General features: G+C 55.3%; 3 protein-coding genes and 1 long non-coding RNA gene across 4 annotated transcripts in view; 3 read left to right on the top strand and 1 right to left on the bottom strand.

Moving 5' to 3' along the window:
• The window catches only part of LOC145529707 (uncharacterized), a 1,704,434-nt gene that overhangs the window by 1,616,215 nt on the left and 66,658 nt on the right, over positions 1-21,561 (bottom strand). Inside the window, exons 8-10 of the long non-coding RNA XR_014071296.1 lie at positions 19,254-19,365; positions 11,612-11,723; positions 3,970-4,081 (exon numbers count right to left, since the gene is read on the bottom strand). This is a non-coding gene — a long non-coding RNA (uncharacterized LOC145529707). The remainder of the gene's footprint in view (positions 1-3,969; positions 4,082-11,611; positions 11,724-19,253; positions 19,366-21,561) is intronic.
• Positions 122-1,929, top strand: LOC145529647 (uncharacterized). The gene is made up of 3 exons (XM_081550245.1): positions 122-314; positions 714-1,026; positions 1,277-1,929. Exons 1-3 carry the CDS (start codon positions 180-182, stop codon positions 1,903-1,905), a joined length of 1,077 nt encoding a protein of 358 aa, XP_081406371.1. The 5' UTR covers positions 122-179; the 3' UTR covers positions 1,906-1,929.
• On the top strand, positions 4,696-9,571 carry LOC145529513 (uncharacterized). The gene is made up of 3 exons (XM_081550089.1): positions 4,696-7,956; positions 8,356-8,668; positions 8,919-9,571. Exons 1-3 carry the CDS (start codon positions 7,720-7,722, stop codon positions 9,545-9,547), a joined length of 1,179 nt encoding a protein of 392 aa, XP_081406215.1. The 5' UTR covers positions 4,696-7,719; the 3' UTR covers positions 9,548-9,571.
• LOC145529514 (uncharacterized) lies at positions 12,151-17,213 on the top strand. The gene is made up of 3 exons (XM_081550090.1): positions 12,151-15,598; positions 15,998-16,310; positions 16,561-17,213. Exons 1-3 carry the CDS (start codon positions 15,362-15,364, stop codon positions 17,187-17,189), a joined length of 1,179 nt encoding a protein of 392 aa, XP_081406216.1. The 5' UTR covers positions 12,151-15,361; the 3' UTR covers positions 17,190-17,213.

Here is a 21,561-nt window from a genome sequence, read left to right as displayed (position 1 = left end):
GGGTGGTCGAGCAGTCAGAAACCCAGAGATTCCCTTGGGAAGTTTTGGGGAAGGGACCTCAGCACGAACCCCAGGAAATGATGTCACCTGCCGGCAACAGAACCCAACAGAACCCGCAACCCGGGTATCCAGGCCTCCAGAGCGGAGAGGAGCCCCCAGCCAGATCTCTTGCTGCCAGGATGTTCTGCTGTTTGCCCCTGCCCAGAGGCCGGGGCCTCAGGAGAGCTCACAGGCAGTGTGCGTGGGCACCCTGTCGACGTTGGCTCAGGGCACCCCCGAGAGGCCTCTGGCCCTCTGCCCGGAGAAACAGAAAGGTAACACGGGGAGCCCCAGGCCGGGCCAGGCCACCTCTCCCATGCCACCCGGAAACACCGGGTCCTTTGCCTGTGTGTGTGGATGCGGGTTTCTCGGGGTGTGTCTCCCTCAAGGAAGCCCAGGCGGATGTGGGGTCAGAAGCCTGCGGACAAGTTGTGTCCACACCCCAGGGGAGATCAGGCTGGCTGGGATGGGAACAGTGCGGGCAGGGCCGGCCGCCCAGGCTGACCTCACACCCTCAGGTGGGTCTCTTTCCTCCCGGGTGGGGATCTGAGCAGACACACGTCTCTGACCCTTCTGGGAAGAGAAGTTCGAGCAGGCAGAAGCAGCGGCTCCACTGGCCAGGCCCAGCTCGGAAAACTCCCAGCACGGCTGGCTGACGGTCACTGTCGTTGCAGAGCTTCCCACGTGATGAGGCCGAGGACGGGGACACCCCGTCCACCTCCCGGAGGGAGGGGTCGGAGCACCAACCCCCCGCCCGTGAGGCCCAGTGCAGGCTCCAGGTGAGCGTGCCCACGGAGGCATCAGCCCCACCGGGGGCGAAGCGGAGGCGGGGAAGGCCTGCTGCCGAGACACCGCCCAGGATACACCCGGCGGACCAGTCTGAGGCTGCCACGGAGCTCAGCACACCCGGCTCCGACCCAGAGTCCCGAGAACCCCGGCCTCTGAGGCAGCAGGAGGACCTGGAGCCCAGCACGCCAGAGCACAGAGGTAAGGACGCTGGGGCTGGTGCACGGGAGTGTGTGGGGAGGGGGTGCTGAGCTACACAGGGACGAGTCCCCGAAAGATGCTGCTGGGCCTGCAGCAAGCGCTGGCCTCACACCCCCACCCCCATCTTGCACACTTCAGTCCCAAAAGACATCCAACCCTGGGTATTCTTTCGGAATCTCTTGGAAGCTTTCTGTCCCGGGATACGCACATGCCAAGGCTGGTCTGTGGGCAAACTTTGCTTCTCCCCCAGCTCTAGCACTGGCCTCCAACTGGAACCAGGCTCCACTTCCCAGACCTGTGCCTACAGAGGTGGTGGCTCCAGGTGCAGGACCCAGGGATCCACCGAGGGCAGATGGAGAACCGAGCCTTGCCCTCGCAGAGACACCAGGCCAGCTGGGTACTGGCCAGCACACCGGGCAGATCGGATTTCCGTGCCTGCAGGACCCCCAGCCCCAGGCACTGATGTCCCACCCCCTCAGCCAGAACCTCCACCTCCACGTGCACCTGTACCTGCTCGGGCTTTGGCAGGAGAACCCGAGGCAGAGGAGGAGTCACCGCCTCGGCAGGGAGAGCCTGCCCTGGCTCCCGCGCAACACCCAGACGCCGACGATGACTCACCCGCCCCTGCAGGAAGAACGAGCCCCCGCTCTGGACAGAGACCCAGAGCCCTTGCCGGAAACACCATGTCCAGGGGAGCGGTCGGCTCTGCAGCCTCCATCCCTGTCTGCTCACCGTGGACGCCGGCAACTCGGTCTGCCCCCAGGGGACATGGAGTTCCTTTCCCCTGAGCTGCTTTGCATTTGGTTTGTTTCCACCTTTCTGGTGATGTTTTACTTTTTGTATGGTTTCGTCTATTTTTGTTGGTTAAGTTGGGATTAGTAAACTTTTTCATCATTGTTGCAATTTGGGACACTGTTGTGTAACTCTGGTGATACTGTGTTACCATCACCACTCTGTAGTTTCAGACCCGTTCGATCTTTATGCCCCACCCGCCAACAAAGCCTGGGTTCAAGGCAAGCAGGCCCTGTTCATCCCTCCCCCCGATCCTGACCACAATTTCATCTTTTCTTTCTGCATTCCTTCCTATATTCTTGGTGTCCCCAATCAATGACTCTCAGTGAGATGACTGAAGGAGTTTTTTTCGGACTCTCCACCTACTGTAAGACTCCATTGGAGAGTTCTCATTTTTATGTCATTTGAACTAGCCTTTGATAGCTGAAAGGACGGTGTACGTCCTTTCAAGATATCATGTGCCAAACGAAGCCCTTTTGGCAAATGCCATCATTATCTCCAGGCAGGCATTGCTGTTTGAAGGGTGACATTTCAGCCAGAAGGCAGAGGCTGAGCTCCTCTTGTTGCACCAGCTCCCAAAAGAAGCCAAGAAAGGGAGCTGGAACAACAAACCACCCCAACGCCCAGGAAAGCGTTCTTCACGACAGAAGGCTAGCAAATGACCCAACAACCTTGTGGCCCAGAACCCCTCTAGAAAAATCACTGTTCCATACAAAAGAGAAACACATGGGAAGTTCCAAGGAGAGGCAATGCCCATGGCCAGTGTACTTTAGAGACGGCCTGACCGCTCCGGGGAAGACACGCACCGACGGAACCCCTTGGGAAACAGCAGTGAGAGTCCTCACCGTCGTAAGGGTTTCCTCTGGGGACAACCTGCCCTGGGCACCACATGAGGGAGCAGACCGGCTTCTCTTCCTCTGCCCCCACACCACTCACTCATGAAGGCAGCTCAGGTGTTCTCATGCCCTGCCTGCCTGCCTGCCTGCCTGGCTCATCCGTGAGCTGTGACCACCTCCAGGGCAGGACTCCACCTTCTCCTCTCTGTGTACCGTGAATCTGCACACAGTGGGCTTTCAGAACCTTAGGAGACTTGAGCCATTCCCACTCGAGCCAGAACCCTCCCCAGGAAGGAAAACAGCTGTGGAGTCATTTTGGCCCCAGCACTGGTTCCCAAACCCTGGCGGCTCCTACAGCCTCTACGGTGTGAAGAGGGAGGTCCCTTTTGACAGAGCTTTCCGGCTGTCAGATCGAAGCTGTTGTTTCACTGTCAGCTGTGTCTCTGCCGTTGCAGCCAGGTGGGCCACGCTGCTCCAAAGGAGCTCACAAGCTGAGTTGCAAGGGAGGTATTGAGAGGACAGGGATGGCTACAACGTGCTGCAAACTGAGTGAGGGTCCCCACAATCCTCAGCAAAGGTCTGTGGTGTGCAAGTGGGGAGTAGAGGGCCCCCAAGTTCCAAAGGAAGGGAGGTACTCGGGAGCTAAAGCCCTTGGCTGCTGTGGTAGCAGCTGCAGATGGCAGCTCGTCCACAGTGCACTTCGAATGAGGTCATATGAGCGGGACTCTGGAAATGGCTCCGAAATCCAGAGAAAGGGGTCAGGGTATGTGGGAATCCGGCGGGGGTGGGGGGTGGATGAAGGAAGGTGTCCTTCCTCTCTCCAGTGCAATTTGGTTTGGTGAGTCTCAAAGCTACCAGATGGCACTTCCCAAGTCAGGCCCCCGCAGGAATCAGGGTGGGCTGCGTGCCTCGGCCCCTGCCACAGGGACAAGCCACACCAGTGGCCTCCCTGAGCTCAAATGGCCGGATCTGGGGGTTCCGTCTGGGTGCACACCTCCTTGCTGTGGCCAAGTTCCCCCCTTCTCTGAGCACCAGCTTCATCATCCTCTCGAATGAGGACATCGATTGCTACCTTGGCACGTTACTCTCTTCATCCTGTGAAGACTCATTAGGCTTATCCTACAATTACTAGCTGGCCCGAAGAGATATCTCCTGAATCCAGATTAAGCTGGAGTCTCCCAGGCTCATCTGGCATGTCTTCCCTGAAGTCTGCCAAAACCCACACCCTTGCATTTCCAGGGACTCCCCTTAGCCGGCTGGGCAGAAAACCCAGCATGGTTCAAACAAGCTGACAGACAAGCGGGAGAGGACTCACGGGCAGACGGCCTCCGTCAGGTCTCGGGTGGAGCTCTGGGACCACAGCAGCAACGGGCCATCCCAGCCCCTGGGCTCAGCAGCGCCCTCATTCTCAGGCCGGCGGCTCTGCCCTGAGGGGAGCAGGAAGGTCACCAACTGCCGCAGGCGGACCTCAAGCCCCTCCCACTGCTGGAGCCTGACCTCCCCCGGCCCCACCCCTTCCCCTACCCCAGCAGGACGAGAGCTCGTCTTCCCCTGGCTTCCAACGTGAGGCCCGGCCCTGGGCCCCGATTGGGCACTGCCCCAGTCCGGAGCCAATCACAGTGGCCAGGGAGGTGGAACGCACCAATTGGCCAGGGCCAGGTCATGTGACCATGCTCCCCAGGAAACTCAAATATTACCAAGATTCCCTAACAAACCAATGAACAAAATTATCCAGTAAAGGCAAACCGTACTTTTTAATGAGGCCGATGTCACAGAAAAAAAAAAAAAAAGCTTCACAATGAACTGCTCAAGGAAGCTACTAAATAAACTTTCAGAAAAGTTAAGTCGTTTTTTTTTTTTTTTAATAGGGTGACGGAGAGCTATACCTTTCCCATCTATGTGAATTTAGGTTTAAACTAGATTTCCCTTGGCTATTATATACGACAAAAAAACCCCACATCACCCCCTTTCACTCCCCCCACCCCCCAAAAGTGTTTTAGTCTATTGAGTTTTTGTGTCCTCAGTTGTGTCTGATTCACGGCAACTCACGAACTCTACACAGCCAGGCTCTTCCGTCCATGGAATTCAGGGCAATTTTTTTCTGTCACAGTAAATGCCCACCCTGGGTGATCCAAAGGCAAGGGCTCAGAGGCTCCTGAGAGTCTAACTCCTTTCAGCCGAGCACAGAGCTGGCTCCTCACTGGGATGCCTGTGGCCTGGGGCTCCCAGAGGGGAGAGCAGCACTCGCCCCACCGTGTGGTCACTGCTGGAAGTGCAGGCTGCTCCTCACTCCCCCTTGACAGTGTCCCTGAGGGCAGAACAGTGGGAATCTACTCAAGGTGGAAATGCAAACTCCCATGCAACCAAACTTCCCACAAGGTCTCCAAAACCACTCAGGAACAGGGAATTGGAAACTGCAGGGCATGACATGAATGGAGATGGAGACTTGACACCTTACACCGAGTTCACTTCCAGTTATCCCTAGACAAAGTTTCCATGAAAACTTGTCACAAATCTAGAAGAACAATGAGCAGAAACCGGACACGTGCTTTGAGTCTTCACACACAAAACTAAAAGGCAGTCCACAAAACAACCCAGAGAATACAGTGGACTTTGCAAAATCAAAGATATCTACTGTGGGAAAGACCTCATTGCAAAAGCAAAAGACAGGTCATACATCGCGAGACGAATGAGTGGAAACACAAAGCTTCTCAAGGATGTGTCTCCAAACAGACAAAGAACACCAACACAACAAGCCTGTGAAAACTAGGGAAAGGTCTGAAGGGACACCAGACTGAGGAAGACACACACAGAGTATCCCGGATGATGTCCAGCACGGAGGGCCTGAAGAAACAACAGTCTAGTTGCACTCCCTCAGGCCTGTGTGACCCTGGATGAGGCCTCTGTTTCCCGGTGGCTCTGAGAGATGGACAGGGAGGAAGGGGAAGAGAAATCACTTGCATTTCTAATACTCACAGCAAAGTCTTCCAATGAGAAGGGAATTATCACCCCCACTGACAATGCCATGCACTGAAGTGATACCCACGAGTCCATCTAACCCAGAAGGGAAGGAAGGACCTGTTCTCACAAAACGGCGAGAGATGGAAGAAGGAAGATCAAGCCCACACCAATCACTGGAAAGAGAAGCTGTGCTCAGGGCTTGAAAGAATTCCTATTGGGAAAATGATGTCACAGCCCCACAAGGCAATCCACAGCTTGGATGCTATTCCTCCCAAAATGCCAATGCATTGTCGCACCGAACAAAGAACTGCAAAAGGGGTTACGGAAACAGAAAAGAGCCTAAATTGTCAATACAATCCGACGAAAAAGCCCCGATACGGACATCCAAGGTTGTGTGAAAGGAAATTAGACGACCAAACTAGGATCCTCAGGAGCGTATCGGAGAAGGCGATGGCGACCCACGCCAGTACTCTTGCCTGGAAAATGCCCTGGACGGAGGAGCCTGGTAGGCTGCAGGCCATGGGGTCGCGCAGAGTCAGACACGACTGAAGTGACTTAGCCGCAGCGGCAGCAGCAGGACAGTATGCTATTGGGAATACAACAACACACACAGATCCAGATCGATGGAATAAAGTTGAGGGTCCAGAAACAAACCCCGGCATCCATGGTCAACTCATCTCTGACACAGAAGGGGAGAATATCCAAATGGGAACAAGAAAGCCTCTTCAATAAATGGCCATGGGAAAACCAGACAGCTACATCTGAAGAACGCTATTGGTTTTGATCTCACACCACCTCAATATCGGGGAAAAACCTCACCCTAAAGACTGATGTCATGAGATAGCTAGAAAGAAGCGTAGGTCAAAGGCTCCTTAACATCAGAGTCTCCTTGCCATTTGCTGGGAGGAGGTAGAAATGGGTCTCTTCAAGTAAGGGAAAGAGGGAAACGAAGTACACCAATGGGTTTCCATCCAATGGAACCTCTTCACAACAGAGAAGCTAAGCATTCACAGATGCAAAAGATAGGAAACGGAACATGAGAGACTCCTTGCAAGTGGTGTATCTGAGAAGGGGTTCATATGGAAAGAGACGAAGAATGCACAGCACTCAGATTCCAAGAAACACCACCACCACCCTTGACCCTTCCCCCATGACCAACTCCGACCTAAAGCCTTTCTCTCCCTCTAACCCATCCCTAAAACATAACCCTCATCTAATCATATACATGTGCATTCCTAGCATCCATCCATCCACACACGAGAGAGAAAGAGGAAGACACAGACTGAATCGAGAAAGGAAAAGAGAGGGACACAGCCAGAGAGAGACACGGAACCAAAGAGAGGAAAGGAGTCGATGGTCCAGACTTTTCATCAATCTGTCTCGAAGGTAGAAGCAATGACAGCGCCCATCCACCCCAGAAGGGGGAAAAGGACGGAAGGTTTGGAGAGGAAAAGACAAGAACGCAGGGAGCCATTAGAAGCTCAGCCACCCGCAGAAGCCGAGCTGGGACACTTGAACAGAATCTCAATGGAAACAGAGGACCAGAAAGTTGGCTACTCTTTTCTATAAGAGAGGGAGACCTTCGAGTCTTCCTTTCGGGCCTCCAACTTGGATGTGGGGTCTCAAAACAGTCAGGAGGGGCAGTGCCTTTTCCTGGGTACCACGGCGCATCCAGGCCTCGTTCTGCCCCATTCTGTGCTGTGTCAGCCCTGGATGGAGTCTTTCTTTCTGAAGTCTCAGCGCACAAGCTCCACGTGATATCGGCCCCAGGTGGAGAGGCATGGAGCTGCTCGTAGGCCGACAGACCTAGGAAACAGATGGGAGAATGACCCCCACTCTGCAGATGGAGAGACTGGGGAAACCCTGAGGGGCATATGCTTGTCCAGGGCCACACCACTTATGAGAAGAAGGAGCCTGGTCTGAGAGCAGCGGGGTCCTCGGAGCTCAGGCCCTGGCTGCACCCAGGCCTCCCCAGGGCTGTGGGCTGGGCTGTGTGGCTGTCAATGTGCCTGCACATGGCCTAAGGGGGGTGGTCGAGCAGTCAGAAACCCAGAGATTCCCTTGGGAAGTTTTGGGGAAGGGACCTCAGCACGAACCCCAGGAAATGATGTCACCTGCCGGCAACAGAACCCAACAGAACCCGCAACCCGGGTATCCAGGCCTCCAGAGCGGAGAGGAGCCCCCAGCCAGATCTCTTGCTGCCAGGATGTTCTGCTGTTTGCCCCTGCCCAGAGGCCGGGGCCTCAGGAGAGCTCACAGGCAGTGTGCGTGGGCACCCTGTCGACGTTGGCTCAGGGCACCCCCGAGAGGCCTCTGGCCCTCTGCCCGGAGAAACAGAAAGGTAACACGGGGAGCCCCAGGCCGGGCCAGGCCACCTCTCCCATGCCACCCGGAAACACCGGGTCCTTTGCCTGTGTGTGTGGATGCGGGTTTCTCGGGGTGTGTCTCCCTCAAGGAAGCCCAGGCGGATGTGGGGTCAGAAGCCTGCGGACAAGTTGTGTCCACACCCCAGGGGAGATCAGGCTGGCTGGGATGGGAACAGTGCGGGCAGGGCCGGCCGCCCAGGCTGACCTCACACCCTCAGGTGGGTCTCTTTCCTCCCGGGTGGGGATCTGAGCAGACACACGTCTCTGACCCTTCTGGGAAGAGAAGTTCGAGCAGGCAGAAGCAGCGGCTCCACTGGCCAGGCCCAGCTCGGAAAACTCCCAGCACGGCTGGCTGACGGTCACTGTCGTTGCAGAGCTTCCCACGTGATGAGGCCGAGGACGGGGACACCCCGTCCACCTCCCGGAGGGAGGGGTCGGAGCACCAACCCCCCGCCCGTGAGGCCCAGTGCAGGCTCCAGGTGAGCGTGCCCACGGAGGCATCAGCCCCACCGGGGGCGAAGCGGAGGCGGGGAAGGCCTGCTGCCGAGACACCGCCCAGGATACACCCGGCGGCCCAGTCTGAGGCTGCCACGGAGCTCAGCACACCCGGCTCCGACCCAGAGTCCCGAGAACCCCGGCCTCTGAGGCAGCAGGAGGACCTGGAGCCCAGCACGCCAGAGCACAGAGGTAAGGACGCTGGGGCTGGTGCACGGGAGTGTGTGGGGAGGGGGTGCTGAGCTACACAGGGACGAGTCCCCGAAAGATGCTGCTGGGCCTGCAGCAAGCGCTGGCCTCACACCCCCACCCCCATCTTGCACACTTCAGTCCCAAAAGACATCCAACCCTGGGTATTCTTTCGGAATCTCTTGGAAGCTTTCTGTCCCGGGATACGCACATGCCAAGGCTGGTCTGTGGGCAAACTTTGCTTCTCCCCCAGCTCTAGCACTGGCCTCCAACTGGAACCAGGCTCCACTTCCCAGACCTGTGCCTACAGAGGCGGTGGCTCCAGGTGCAGGACCCAGGGATCCACCGAGGGCAGATGGAGAACCGAGCCTTGCCCTCGCAGAGACACCAGGCCAGCTGGGTACTGGCCAGCACACCGGGCAGATCGGATTTCCGTGCCTGCAGGACCCCCAGCCCCAGGCACTGATGTCCCACCCCCTCAGCCAGAACCTCCACCTCCACGTGCACCTGTACCTGCTCGGGCTTTGGCAGGAGAACCCGAGGCAGAGGAGGAGTCACCGCCTCGGCAGGGAGAGCCTGCCCTGGCTCCCGCGCAACACCCAGACGCCGACGATGACTCACCCGCCCCTGCAGGAAGAACGAGCCCCCGCTCTGGACAGAGACCCAGAGCCCTTGCCGGAAACACCATGTCCAGGGGAGCGGTCGGCTCTGCAGCCTCCATCCCTGTCTGCTCACCGTGGACGCCGGCAACTCGGTCTGCCCCCAGGGGACATGGAGTTCCTTTCCCCTGAGCTGCTTTGCATTTGGTTTGTTTCCACCTTTCTGGTGATGTTTTACTTTTTGTATGGTTTCGTCTATTTTTGTTGGTTAAGTTGGGATTAGTAAACTTTTTCATCATTGTTGCAATTTGGGACACTGTTGTGTAACTCTGGTGATACTGTGTTACCATCACCACTCTGTAGTTTCAGACCCGTTCGATCTTTATGCCCCACCCGCCAACAAAGCCTGGGTTCAAGGCAAGCAGGCCCTGTTCATCCCTCCCCCCGATCCTGACCACAATTTCATCTTTTCTTTCTGCATTCCTTCCTATATTCTTGGTGTCCCCAATCAATGACTCTCAGTGAGATGACTGAAGGAGTTTTTTTCGGACTCTCCACCTACTGTAAGACTCCATTGGAGAGTTCTCATTTTTATGTCATTTGAACTAGCCTTTGATAGCTGAAAGGACGGTGTACGTCCTTTCAAGATATCATGTGCCAAACGAAGCCCTTTTGGCAAATGCCATCATTATCTCCAGGCAGGCATTGCTGTTTGAAGGGTGACATCTCAGCCAGAAGGCAGAGGCTGAGCTCCTCTTGTTGCACCAGCTCCCAAAAGAAGCCAAGAAAGGGAGCTGGAACAACAAACCACCCCAACGCCCAGGAAAGCGTTCTTCACGACAGAAGGCTAGCAAATGACCCAACAACCTTGTGGCCCAGAACCCCTCTAGAAAAATCACTGTTCCATACAAAAGAGAAACACATGGGAAGTTCCAAGGAGAGGCAATGCCCATGGCCAGTGTACTTTAGAGACGGCCTGACCGCTCCGGGGAAGACACGCACCGACGGAACCCCTTGGGAAACAGCAGTGAGAGTCCTCACCGTCGTAAGGGTTTCCTCTGGGGACAACCTGCCCTGGGCACCACATGAGGGAGCAGACCGGCTTCTCTTCCTCTGCCCCCACACCACTCACTCATGAAGGCAGCCCAGGTGTTCTCATGCCCTGCCTGCCTGCCTGCCTGCCTGGCTCATCCGTGAGCTGTGACCACCTCCAGGGCAGGACTCCACCTTCTCCTCTCTGTGTACCGTGAATCTGCACACAGTGGGCTTTCAGAACCTTAGGAGACTTGAGCCATTCCCACTCGAGCCAGAACCCTCCCCAGGAAGGAAAACAGCTGTGGAGTCATTTTGGCCCCAGCACTGGTTCCCAAACCCTGGCGGCTCCTACAGCCTCTACGGTGTGAAGAGGGAGGTCCCTTTTGACAGAGCTTTCCGGCTGTCAGATCGAAGCTGTTGTTTCACTGTCAGCTGTGTCTCTGCCGTTGCAGCCAGGTGGGCCACGCTGCTCCAAAGGAGCTCACAAGCTGAGTTGCAAGGGAGGTATTGAGAGGACAGGGATGGCTACAACGTGCTGCAAACTGAGTGAGGGTCCCCACAATCCTCAGCAAAGGTCTGTGGTGTGCAAGTGGGGAGTAGAGGGCCCCCAAGTTCCAAAGGAAGGGAGGTACTCGGGAGATAAAGCCCTTGGCTGCTGTGGTAGCAGCTGCAGATGGCAGCTCGTCCACAGTGCACTTCGAATGAGGTCATATGAGCGGGACTCTGGAAATGGCTCCGAAATCCAGAGAAAGGGGTCAGGGTATGTGGGAATCCGGCGGGGGTGGGGGGTGGATGAAGGAAGGTGTCCTTCCTCTCTCCAGTGCAATTTGGTTTGGTGAGTCTCAAAGCTACCAGATGGCACTTCCCAAGTCAGGCCCCCGCAGGAATCAGGGTGGGCTGCGTGCCTCGGCCCCTGCCACAGGGACAAGCCACACCAGTGGCCTCCCTGAGCTCAAATGGCCGGATCTGGGGGTTCCGTCTGGGTGCACACCTCCTTGCTGTGGCCAAGTTCCCCCCTTCTCTGAGCACCAGCTTCATCATCCTCTCGAATGAGGACATCGATTGCTACCTTGGCACGTTACTCTCTTCATCCTGTGAAGACTCATTAGGCTTATCCTACAATTACTAGCTGGCCCGAAGAGATATCTCCTGAATCCAGATTAAGCTGGAGTCTCCCAGGCTCATCTGGCATGTCTTCCCTGAAGTCTGCCAAAACCCACACCCTTGCATTTCCAGGGACTCCCCTTAGCCGGCTGGGCAGAAAACCCAGCATGGTTCAAACAAGCTGACAGACAAGCGGGAGAGGACTCACGGGCAGACGGCCTCCGTCAGGTCTCGGGTGGAGCTCTGGGACCACAGCAGCAACGGGCCATCCCAGCCCCTGGGCTCAGCAGCGCCCTCATTCTCAGGCCGGCGGCTCTGCCCTGAGGGGAGCAGGAAGGTCACCAACTGCCGCAGGCGGACCTCAAGCCCCTCCCACTGCTGGAGCCTGACCTCCCCCGGCCCCACCCCTTCCCCTACCCCAGCAGGACGAGAGCTCGTCTTCCCCTGGCTTCCAACGTGAGGCCCGGCCCTGGGCCCCGATTGGGCACTGCCCCAGTCCGGAGCCAATCACAGTGGCCAGGGAGGTGGAACGCACCGATTGGCCAGGGCCAGGTCATGTGACCATGCTCCCCAGGAAACTCAAATATTACCAAGATTCCCTAACAAACCAATGAACAAAATTATCCAGTAAAGGCAAACCGTACTTTTTAATGAGGCCGATGTCACAGAAAAAAAAAAAAAAAGCTTCACAATGAACTGCTCAAGGAAGCTACTAAATAAACTTTCAGAAAAGTTAAGTCGTTTTTTTTTTTTTTTAATAGGGTGACGGAGAGCTATACCTTTCCCATCTATGTGAATTTAGGTTTAAACTAGATTTCCCTTGGCTATTATATACGACAAAAAAACCCCACATCACCCCCTTTCACTCCCCCCACCCCCCAAAAGTGTTTTAGTCTATTGAGTTTTTGTGTCCTCAGTTGTGTCTGATTCACGGCAACTCACGAACTCTACACAGCCAGGCTCTTCCGTCCATGGAATTCAGGGCAATTTTTTTCTGTCACAGTAAATGCCCACCCTGGGTGATCCAAAGGCAAGGGCTCAGAGGCTCCTGAGAGTCTAACTCCTTTCAGCCGAGCACAGAGCTGGCTCCTCACTGGGATGCCTGTGGCCTGGGGCTCCCAGAGGGGAGAGCAGCACTCGCCCCACCGTGTGGTCACTGCTGGAAGTGCAGGCTGCTCCTCACTCCCCCTTGACAGTGTCCCTGAGGGCAGAACAGTGGGAATCTACTCAAGGTGGAAATGCAAACTCCCATGCAACCAAACTTCCCACAAGGTCTCCAAAACCACTCAGGAACAGGGAATTGGAAACTGCAGGGCATGACATGAATGGAGATGGAGACTTGACACCTTACACCGAGTTCACTTCCAGTTATCCCTAGACAAAGTTTCCATGAAAACTTGTCACAAATCTAGAAGAACAATGAGCAGAAACCGGACACGTGCTTTGAGTCTTCACACACAAAACTAAAAGGCAGTCCACAAAACAACCCAGAGAATACAGTGGACTTTGCAAAATCAAAGATATCTACTGTGGGAAAGACCTCATTACAAAAGCAAAAGACAGGTCATACATCGCGAGACGAATGAGTGGAAACACAAAGCTTCTCAAGGATGTGTCTCCAAACAGACAAAGAACACCAACACAACAAGCCTGTGAAAACTAGGGAAAGGTCTGAAGGGACACCAGACTGAGGAAGACACACACAGAGTATCCCGGATGATGTCCAGCACGGAGGGCCTGAAGAAACAACAGTCTAGTTGCACTCCCTCAGGCCTGTGTGACCCTGGATGAGGCCTCTGTTTCCCGGTGGCTCTGAGAGATGGACAGGGAGGAAGGGGAAGAGAAATCACTTGCATTTCTAATACTCACAGCAAAGTCTTCCAATGAGAAGGGAATTATCACCCCCACTGACAATGCCATGCACTGAAGTGATACCCACGAGTCCATCTAACCCAGAAGGGAAGGAAGGACCTGTTCTCACAAAACGGCGAGAGATGGAAGAAGGAAGATCAAGCCCACACCAATCACTGGAAAGAGAAGCTGTGCTCAGGGCTTGAAAGAATTCCTATTGGGAAAATGATGTCACAGCCCCACAAGGCAATCCACAGCTTGGATGCTATTCCTCCCAAAATGCCAATGCATTGTCGCACCGAACAAAGAACTGCAAAAGGGGTTACGGAAACAGAAAAGAGCCTAAATTGTCAATACAATCCGACGAAAAAGCCCCGATACGGACATCCAAGGTTGTGTGAAAGGAAATTAGACGACCAAACTAGGATCCTCAGGAGCGTATCGGAGAAGGCGATGGCGACCCACGCCGGTACTCTTGCCTGGAAAATGCCCTGGACGGAGGAGCCTGGTAGGCTGCAGGCCATGGGGTCGCGCAGAGTCAGACACGACTGAAGTGACTTAGCCGCAGCGGCAGCAGCAGGACAGTATGCTATTGGGAATACAACAACACACACAGATCCAGATCGATGGAATAAAGTTGAGGGTCCAGAAACAAACCCCGGCATCCATGGTCAACTCATCTCTGACACAGAAGGGGAGAATATCCAAATGGGAACAAGAAAGCCTCTTCAATAAATGGCCATGGGAAAACCAGACAGCTACATCTGAAGAACGCTATTGGTTTTGATCTCACACCACCTCAATATCGGGGAAAAACCTCACCCTAAAGACTGATGTCATGAGATAGCTAGAAAGAAGCGTAGGTCAAAGGCTCCTTAACATCAGAGTCTCCTTGCCATTTGCTGGGCGGAGGTAGAAATGGGTCTCTTCAAGTAAGGGAAAGAGGGAAACGAAGTACACCAATGGGTTTCCATCCAATGGAACCTCTTCACAACAGAGAAGCTAAGCATTCACAGATGCAAAAGATAGGAAACGGAACATGAGAGACTCCTTGCAAGTGGTGTATCTGAGAAGGGGTTCATATGGAAAGAGACGAAGAATGCACAGCACTCAGATTCCAAGAAACACCACCACCACCCTTGACCCTTCCCCCATGACCAACTCCGACCTAAAGCCTTTCTCTCCCTCTAACCCATCCCTAAAACATAACCCTCATCTAATCATATACATGTGCATTCCTAGCATCCATCCATCCACACACGAGAGAGAAAGAGGAAGACACAGACTGAATCGAGAAAGGAAAAGAGAGGGACACAGCCAGAGAGAGACACGGAACCAAAGAGAGGAAAGGAGTCGATGGTCCAGACTTTTCATCAATCTGTCTCGAAGGTAGAAGCAATGACAGCGCCCATCCACCCCAGAAGGGGGAAAAGGACGGAAGGTTTGGAGAGGAAAAGACAAGAACGCAGGGAGCCATTAGAAGCTCAGCCACCCGCAGAAGCCGAGCTGGGACACTTGAACAGAATCTCAATGGAAACAGAGGACCAGAAAGTTGGCTACTCTTTTCTATAAGAGAGGGAGACCTTCGAGTCTTCCTTTCGGGCCTCCAACTTGGATGTGGGGTCTCAAAACAGTCAGGAGGGGCAGTGCCTTTTCCTGGGTACCACGGCGCATCCAGGCCTCGTTCTGCCCCATTCTGTGCTGTGTCAGCCCTGGATGGAGTCTTTCTTTCTGAAGTCTCAGCGCACAAGCTCCACGTGATATCGGCCCCAGGTGGAGAGGCATGGAGCTGCTCGTAGGCCGACAGACCTAGGAAACAGATGGGAGAATGACCCCCACTCTGCAGATGGAGAGACTGGGGAAACCCTGAGGGGCATATGCTTGTCCAGGGCCACACCACTTATGAGAAGAAGGAGCCTGGTCTGAGAGCAGCGGGGTCCTCGGAGCTCAGGCCCTGGCTGCACCCAGGCCTCCCCAGGGCTGTGGGCTGGGCTGTGTGGCTGTCAATGTGCCTGCACATGGCCTAAGGGGGGTGGTCGAGCAGTCAGAAACCCAGAGATTCCCTTGGGAAGTTTTGGGGAAGGGACCTCAGCACGAACCCCAGGAAATGATGTCACCTGCCGGCAACAGAACCCAACAGAACCCGCAACCCGGGTATCCAGGCCTCCAGAGCGGAGAGGAGCCCCCAGCCAGATCTCTTGCTGCCAGGATGTTCTGCTGTTTGCCCCTGCCCAGAGGCCGGGGCCTCAGGAGAGCTCACAGGCAGTGTGCGTGGGCACCCTGTCGACGTTGGCTCAGGGCACCCCCGAGAGGCCTCTGGCCCTCTGCCCGGAGAAACAGAAAGGTAACACGGGGAGCCCCAGGCCGGGCCAGGCCACCTCTCCCATGCCACCCGGAAACACCGGGTCCTTTGCCTGTGTGTGTGGATGCGGGTTTCTCGGGGTGTGTCTCCCTCAAGGAAGCCCAGGCGGATGTGGGGTCAGAAGCCTGCGGACAAGTTGTGTCCACACCCCAGGGGAGATCAGGCTGGCTGGGATGGGAACAGTGCGGGCAGGGCCGGCCGCCCAGGCTGACCTCACACCCTCAGGTGGGTCTCTTTCCTCCCGGGTGGGGATCTGAGCAGACACACGTCTCTGACCCTTCTGGGAAGAGAAGTTCGAGCAGGCAGAAGCAGCGGCTCCACTGGCCAGGCCCAGCTCGGAAAACTCCCAGCACGGCTGGCTGACGGTCACTGTCGTTGCAGAGCTTCCCACGTGATGAGGCCGAGGACGGGGACACCCCGTCCACCTCCCGGAGGGAGGGGTCGGAGCACCAACCCCCCGCCCGTGAGGCCCAGTGCAGGCTCCAGGTGAGCGTGCCCACGGAGGCATCAGCCCCACCGGGGGCGAAGCGGAGGCGGGGAAGGCCTGCTGCCGAGACACCGCCCAGGATACACCCGGCGGCCCAGTCTGAGGCTGCCACGGAGCTCAGCACACCCGGCTCCGACCCAGAGTCCCGAGAACCCCGGCCTCTGAGGCAGCAGGAGGACCTGGAGCCCAGCACGCCAGAGCACAGAGGTAAGGACGCTGGGGCTGGTGCACGGGAGTGTGTGGGGAGGGGGTGCTGAGCTACACAGGGACGAGTCCCCGAAAGATGCTGCTGGGCCTGCAGCAAGCGCTGGCCTCACACCCCCACCCCCATCTTGCACACTTCAGTCCCAAAAGACATCCAACCCTGGGTATTCTTTCGGAATCTCTTGGAAGCTTTCTGTCCCGGGATACGCACATGCCAAGGCTGGTCTGTGGGCAAACTTTGCTTCTCCCCCAGCTCTAGCACTGGCCTCCAACTGGAACCAGGCTCCACTTCCCAGACCTGTGCCTACAGAGGCGGTGGCTCCAGGTGCAGGACCCAGGGATCCACCGAGGGCAGATGGAGAACCGAGCCTTGCCCTCGCAGAGACACCAGGCCAGCTGGGTACTGGCCAGCACACCGGGCAGATCGGATTTCCGTGCCTGCAGGACCCCCAGCCCCAGGCACTGATGTCCCACCCCCTCAGCCAGAACCTCCACCTCCACGTGCACCTGTACCTGCTCGGGCTTTGGCAGGAGAACCCGAGGCAGAGGAGGAGTCACCGCCTCGGCAGGGAGAGCCTGCCCTGGCTCCCGCGCAACACCCAGACGCCGACGATGACTCACCCGCCCCTGCAGGAAGAACGAGCCCCCGCTCTGGACAGAGACCCAGAGCCCTTGCCGGAAACACCATGTCCAGGGGAGCGGTCGGCTCTGCAGCCTCCATCCCTGTCTGCTCACCGTGGACGCCGGCAACTCGGTCTGCCCCCAGGGGACATGGAGTTCCTTTCCCCTGAGCTGCTTTGCATTTGGTTTGTTTCCACCTTTCTGGTGATGTTTTACTTTTTGTATGGTTTCGTCTATTTTTGTTGGTTAAGTTGGGATTAGTAAACTTTTTCATCATTGTTGCAATTTGGGACACTGTTGTGTAACTCTGGTGATACTGTGTTACCATCACCACTCTGTAGTTTCAGACCCGTTCGATCTTTATGCCCCACCCGCCAACAAAGCCTGGGTTCAAGGCAAGCAGGCCCTGTTCATCCCTCCCCCCGATCCTGACCACAATTTCATCTTTTCTTTCTGCATTCCTTCCTATATTCTTGGTGTCCCCAATCAATGACTCTCAGTGAGATGACTGAAGGAGTTTTTTTCGGACTCTCCACCTACTGTAAGACTCCATTGGAGAGTTCTCATTTTTATGTCATTTGAACTAGCCTTTGATAGCTGAAAGGACGGTGTACGTCCTTTCAAGATATCATGTGCCAAACGAAGCCCTTTTGGCAAATGCCATCATTATCTCCAGGCAGGCATTGCTGTTTGAAGGGTGACATCTCAGCCAGAAGGCAGAGGCTGAGCTCCTCTTGTTGCACCAGCTCCCAAAAGAAGCCAAGAAAGGGAGCTGGAACAACAAACCACCCCAACGCCCAGGAAAGCGTTCTTCACGACAGAAGGCTAGCAAATGACCCAACAACCTTGTGGCCCAGAACCCCTCTAGAAAAATCACTGTTCCATACAAAAGAGAAACACATGGGAAGTTCCAAGGAGAGGCAATGCCCATGGCCAGTGTACTTTAGAGACGGCCTGACCGCTCCGGGGAAGACACGCACCGACGGAACCCCTTGGGAAACAGCAGTGAGAGTCCTCACCGTCGTAAGGGTTTCCTCTGGGGACAACCTGCCCTGGGCACCACATGAGGGAGCAGACCGGCTTCTCTTCCTCTGCCCCCACACCACTCACTCATGAAGGCAGCCCAGGTGTTCTCATGCCCTGCCTGCCTGCCTGCCTGCCTGGCTCATCCGTGAGCTGTGACCACCTCCAGGGCAGGACTCCACCTTCTCCTCTCTGTGTACCGTGAATCTGCACACAGTGGGCTTTCAGAACCTTAGGAGACTTGAGCCATTCCCACTCGAGCCAGAACCCTCCCCAGGAAGGAAAACAGCTGTGGAGTCATTTTGGCCCCAGCACTGGTTCCCAAACCCTGGCGGCTCCTACAGCCTCTACGGTGTGAAGAGGGAGGTCCCTTTTGACAGAGCTTTCCGGCTGTCAGATCGAAGCTGTTGTTTCACTGTCAGCTGTGTCTCTGCCGTTGCAGCCAGGTGGGCCACGCTGCTCCAAAGGAGCTCACAAGCTGAGTTGCAAGGGAGGTATTGAGAGGACAGGGATGGCTACAACGTGCTGCAAACTGAGTGAGGGTCCCCACAATCCTCAGCAAAGGTCTGTGGTGTGCAAGTGGGGAGTAGAGGGCCCCCAAGTTCCAAAGGAAGGGAGGTACTCGGGAGATAAAGCCCTTGGCTGCTGTGGTAGCAGCTGCAGATGGCAGCTCGTCCACAGTGCACTTCGAATGAGGTCATATGAGCGGGACTCTGGAAATGGCTCCGAAATCCAGAGAAAGGGGTCAGGGTATGTGGGAATCCGGCGGGGGTGGGGGGTGGATGAAGGAAGGTGTCCTTCCTCTCTCCAGTGCAATTTGGTTTGGTGAGTCTCAAAGCTACCAGATGGCACTTCCCAAGTCAGGCCCCCGCAGGAATCAGGGTGGGCTGCGTGCCTCGGCCCCTGCCACAGGGACAAGCCACACCAGTGGCCTCCCTGAGCTCAAATGGCCGGATCTGGGGGTTCCGTCTGGGTGCACACCTCCTTGCTGTGGCCAAGTTCCCCCCTTCTCTGAGCACCAGCTTCATCATCCTCTCGAATGAGGACATCGATTGCTACCTTGGCACGTTACTCTCTTCATCCTGTGAAGACTCATTAGGCTTATCCTACAATTACTAGCTGGCCCGAAGAGATATCTCCTGAATCCAGATTAAGCTGGAGTCTCCCAGGCTCATCTGGCATGTCTTCCCTGAAGTCTGCCAAAACCCACACCCTTGCATTTCCAGGGACTCCCCTTAGCCGGCTGGGCAGAAAACCCAGCATGGTTCAAACAAGCTGACAGACAAGCGGGAGAGGACTCACGGGCAGACGGCCTCCGTCAGGTCTCGGGTGGAGCTCTGGGACCACAGCAGCAACGGGCCATCCCAGCCCCTGGGCTCAGCAGCGCCCTCATTCTCAGGCCGGCGGCTCTGCCCTGAGGGGAGCAGGAAGGTCACCAACTGCCGCAGGCGGACCTCAAGCCCCTCCCACTGCTGGAGCCTGACCTCCCCCGGCCCCACCCCTTCCCCTACCCCAGCAGGACGAGAGCTCGTCTTCCCCTGGCTTCCAACGTGAGGCCCGGCCCTGGGCCCCGATTGGGCACTGCCCCAGTCCGGAGCCAATCACAGTGGCCAGGGAGGTGGAACGCACCGATTGGCCAGGGCCAGGTCATGTGACCATGCTCCCCAGGAAACTCAAATATTACCAAGATTCCCTAACAAACCAATGAACAAAATTATCCAGTAAAGGCAAACCGTACTTTTTAATGAGGCCGATGTCACAGAAAAAAAAAAAAAAAAGCTTCACAATGAACTGCTCAAGGAAGCTACTAAATAAACTTTCAGAAAAGTTAAGTCGTTTTTTTTTTTTTTTAATAGGGTGACGGAGAGCTATACCTTTCCCATCTATGTGAATTTAGGTTTAAACTAGATTTCCCTTGGCTATTATATACGACAAAAAAACCCCACATCACCCCCTTTCACTCCCCCCACCCCCCAAAAGTGTTTTAGTCTATTGAGTTTTTGTGTCCTCAGTTGTGTCTGATTCACGGCAACTCACGAACTCTACACAGCCAGGCTCTTCCGTCCATGGAATTCAGGGCAATTTTTTTCTGTCACAGTAAATGCCCACCCTGGGTGATCCAAAGGCAAGGGCTCAGAGGCTCCTGAGAGTCTAACTCCTTTCAGCCGAGCACAGAGCTGGCTCCTCACTGGGATGCCTGTGGCCTGGGGCTCCCAGAGGGGAGAGCAGCACTCGCCCCACCGTGTGGTCACTGCTGGAAGTGCAGGCTGCTCCTCACTCCCCCTTGACAGTGTCCCTGAGGGCAGAACAGTGGGAATCTACTCAAGGTGGAAATGCAAACTCCCATGCAACCAAACTTCCCACAAGGTCTCCAAAACCACTCAGGAACAGGGAATTGGAAACTGCAGGGCATGACATGAATGGAGATGGAGACTTGACACCTTACACCGAGTTCACTTCCAGTTATCCCTAGACAAAGTTTCCATGAAAACTTGTCACAAATCTAGAAGAACAATGAGCAGAAACCGGACACGTGCTTTGAGTCTTCACACACAAAACTAAAAGGCAGTCCACAAAACAACCCAGAGAATACAGTGGACTTTGCAAAATCAAAGATATCTACTGTGGGAAAGACCTCATTGCAAAAGCAAAAGACAGGTCATACATCGCGAGACGAATGAGTGGAAACACAAAGCTTCTCAAGGATGTGTCTCCAAACAGACAAAGAACACCAACACAACAAGCCTGTGAAAACTAGGGAAAGGTCTGAAGGGACACCAGACTGAGGAAGACACACACAGAGTATCCCGGATGATGTCCAGCACGGAGGGCCTGAAGAAACAACAGTCTAGTTGCACTCCCTCAGGCCTGTGTGACCCTGGATGAGGCCTCTGTTTCCCGGTGGCTCTGAGAGATGGACAGGGAGGAAGGGGAAGAGAAATCACTTGCATTTCTAATACTCACAGCAAAGTCTTCCAATGAGAAGGGAATTATCACCCCCACTGACAATGCCATGCACTGAAGTGATACCCACGAGTCCATCTAACCCAGAAGGGAAGGAAGGACCTGTTCTCACAAAACGGCGAGAGATGGAAGAAGGAAGATCAAGCCCACACCAATCACTGGAAAGAGAAGCTGTGCTCAGGACTTGAAAGAATTCCTATTGGGAAAATGATGTCACAGCCCCACAAGGCAATCCACAGCTTGGATGCTATTCCTCCCAAAATGCCAATGCATTGTCGCACCGAACAAAGAACTGCAAAAGGGGTTACGGAAACAGAAAAGAGCCTAAATTGTCAATACAATCCGACGAAAAAGCCCCGATACGGACATCCAAGGTTGTGTGAAAGGAAATTAGACGACCAAACTAGGATCCTCAGGAGCGTATCGGAGAAGGCGATGGCGACCCACGCCAGTACTCTTGCCTGGAAAATGCCCTGGACGGAGGAGCCTGGTAGGCTGCAGGCCATGGGGTCGCGCAGAGTCAGACACGACTGAAGTGACTTAGCCGCAGCGGCAGCAGCAGGACAGTATGCTATTGGGAATACAACAACACACACAGATCCAGATCGATGGAATAAAGTTGAGGGTCCAGAAACAAACCCCGGCA

This window comes from Giraffa tippelskirchi, chromosome 12 (assembly GCF_054371585.1).
Source record: "Giraffa tippelskirchi isolate mGirTip1 chromosome 12, T2T-mGirTip1v1.2.pri, whole genome shotgun sequence".
In the NCBI taxonomy this organism is placed as follows: Eukaryota; Metazoa; Chordata; class Mammalia; order Artiodactyla; family Giraffidae; genus Giraffa; species Giraffa tippelskirchi.
Note: the sequence above shows the minus strand (reverse complement) of the source record. Positions and strands in the feature narration are given on the sequence as shown.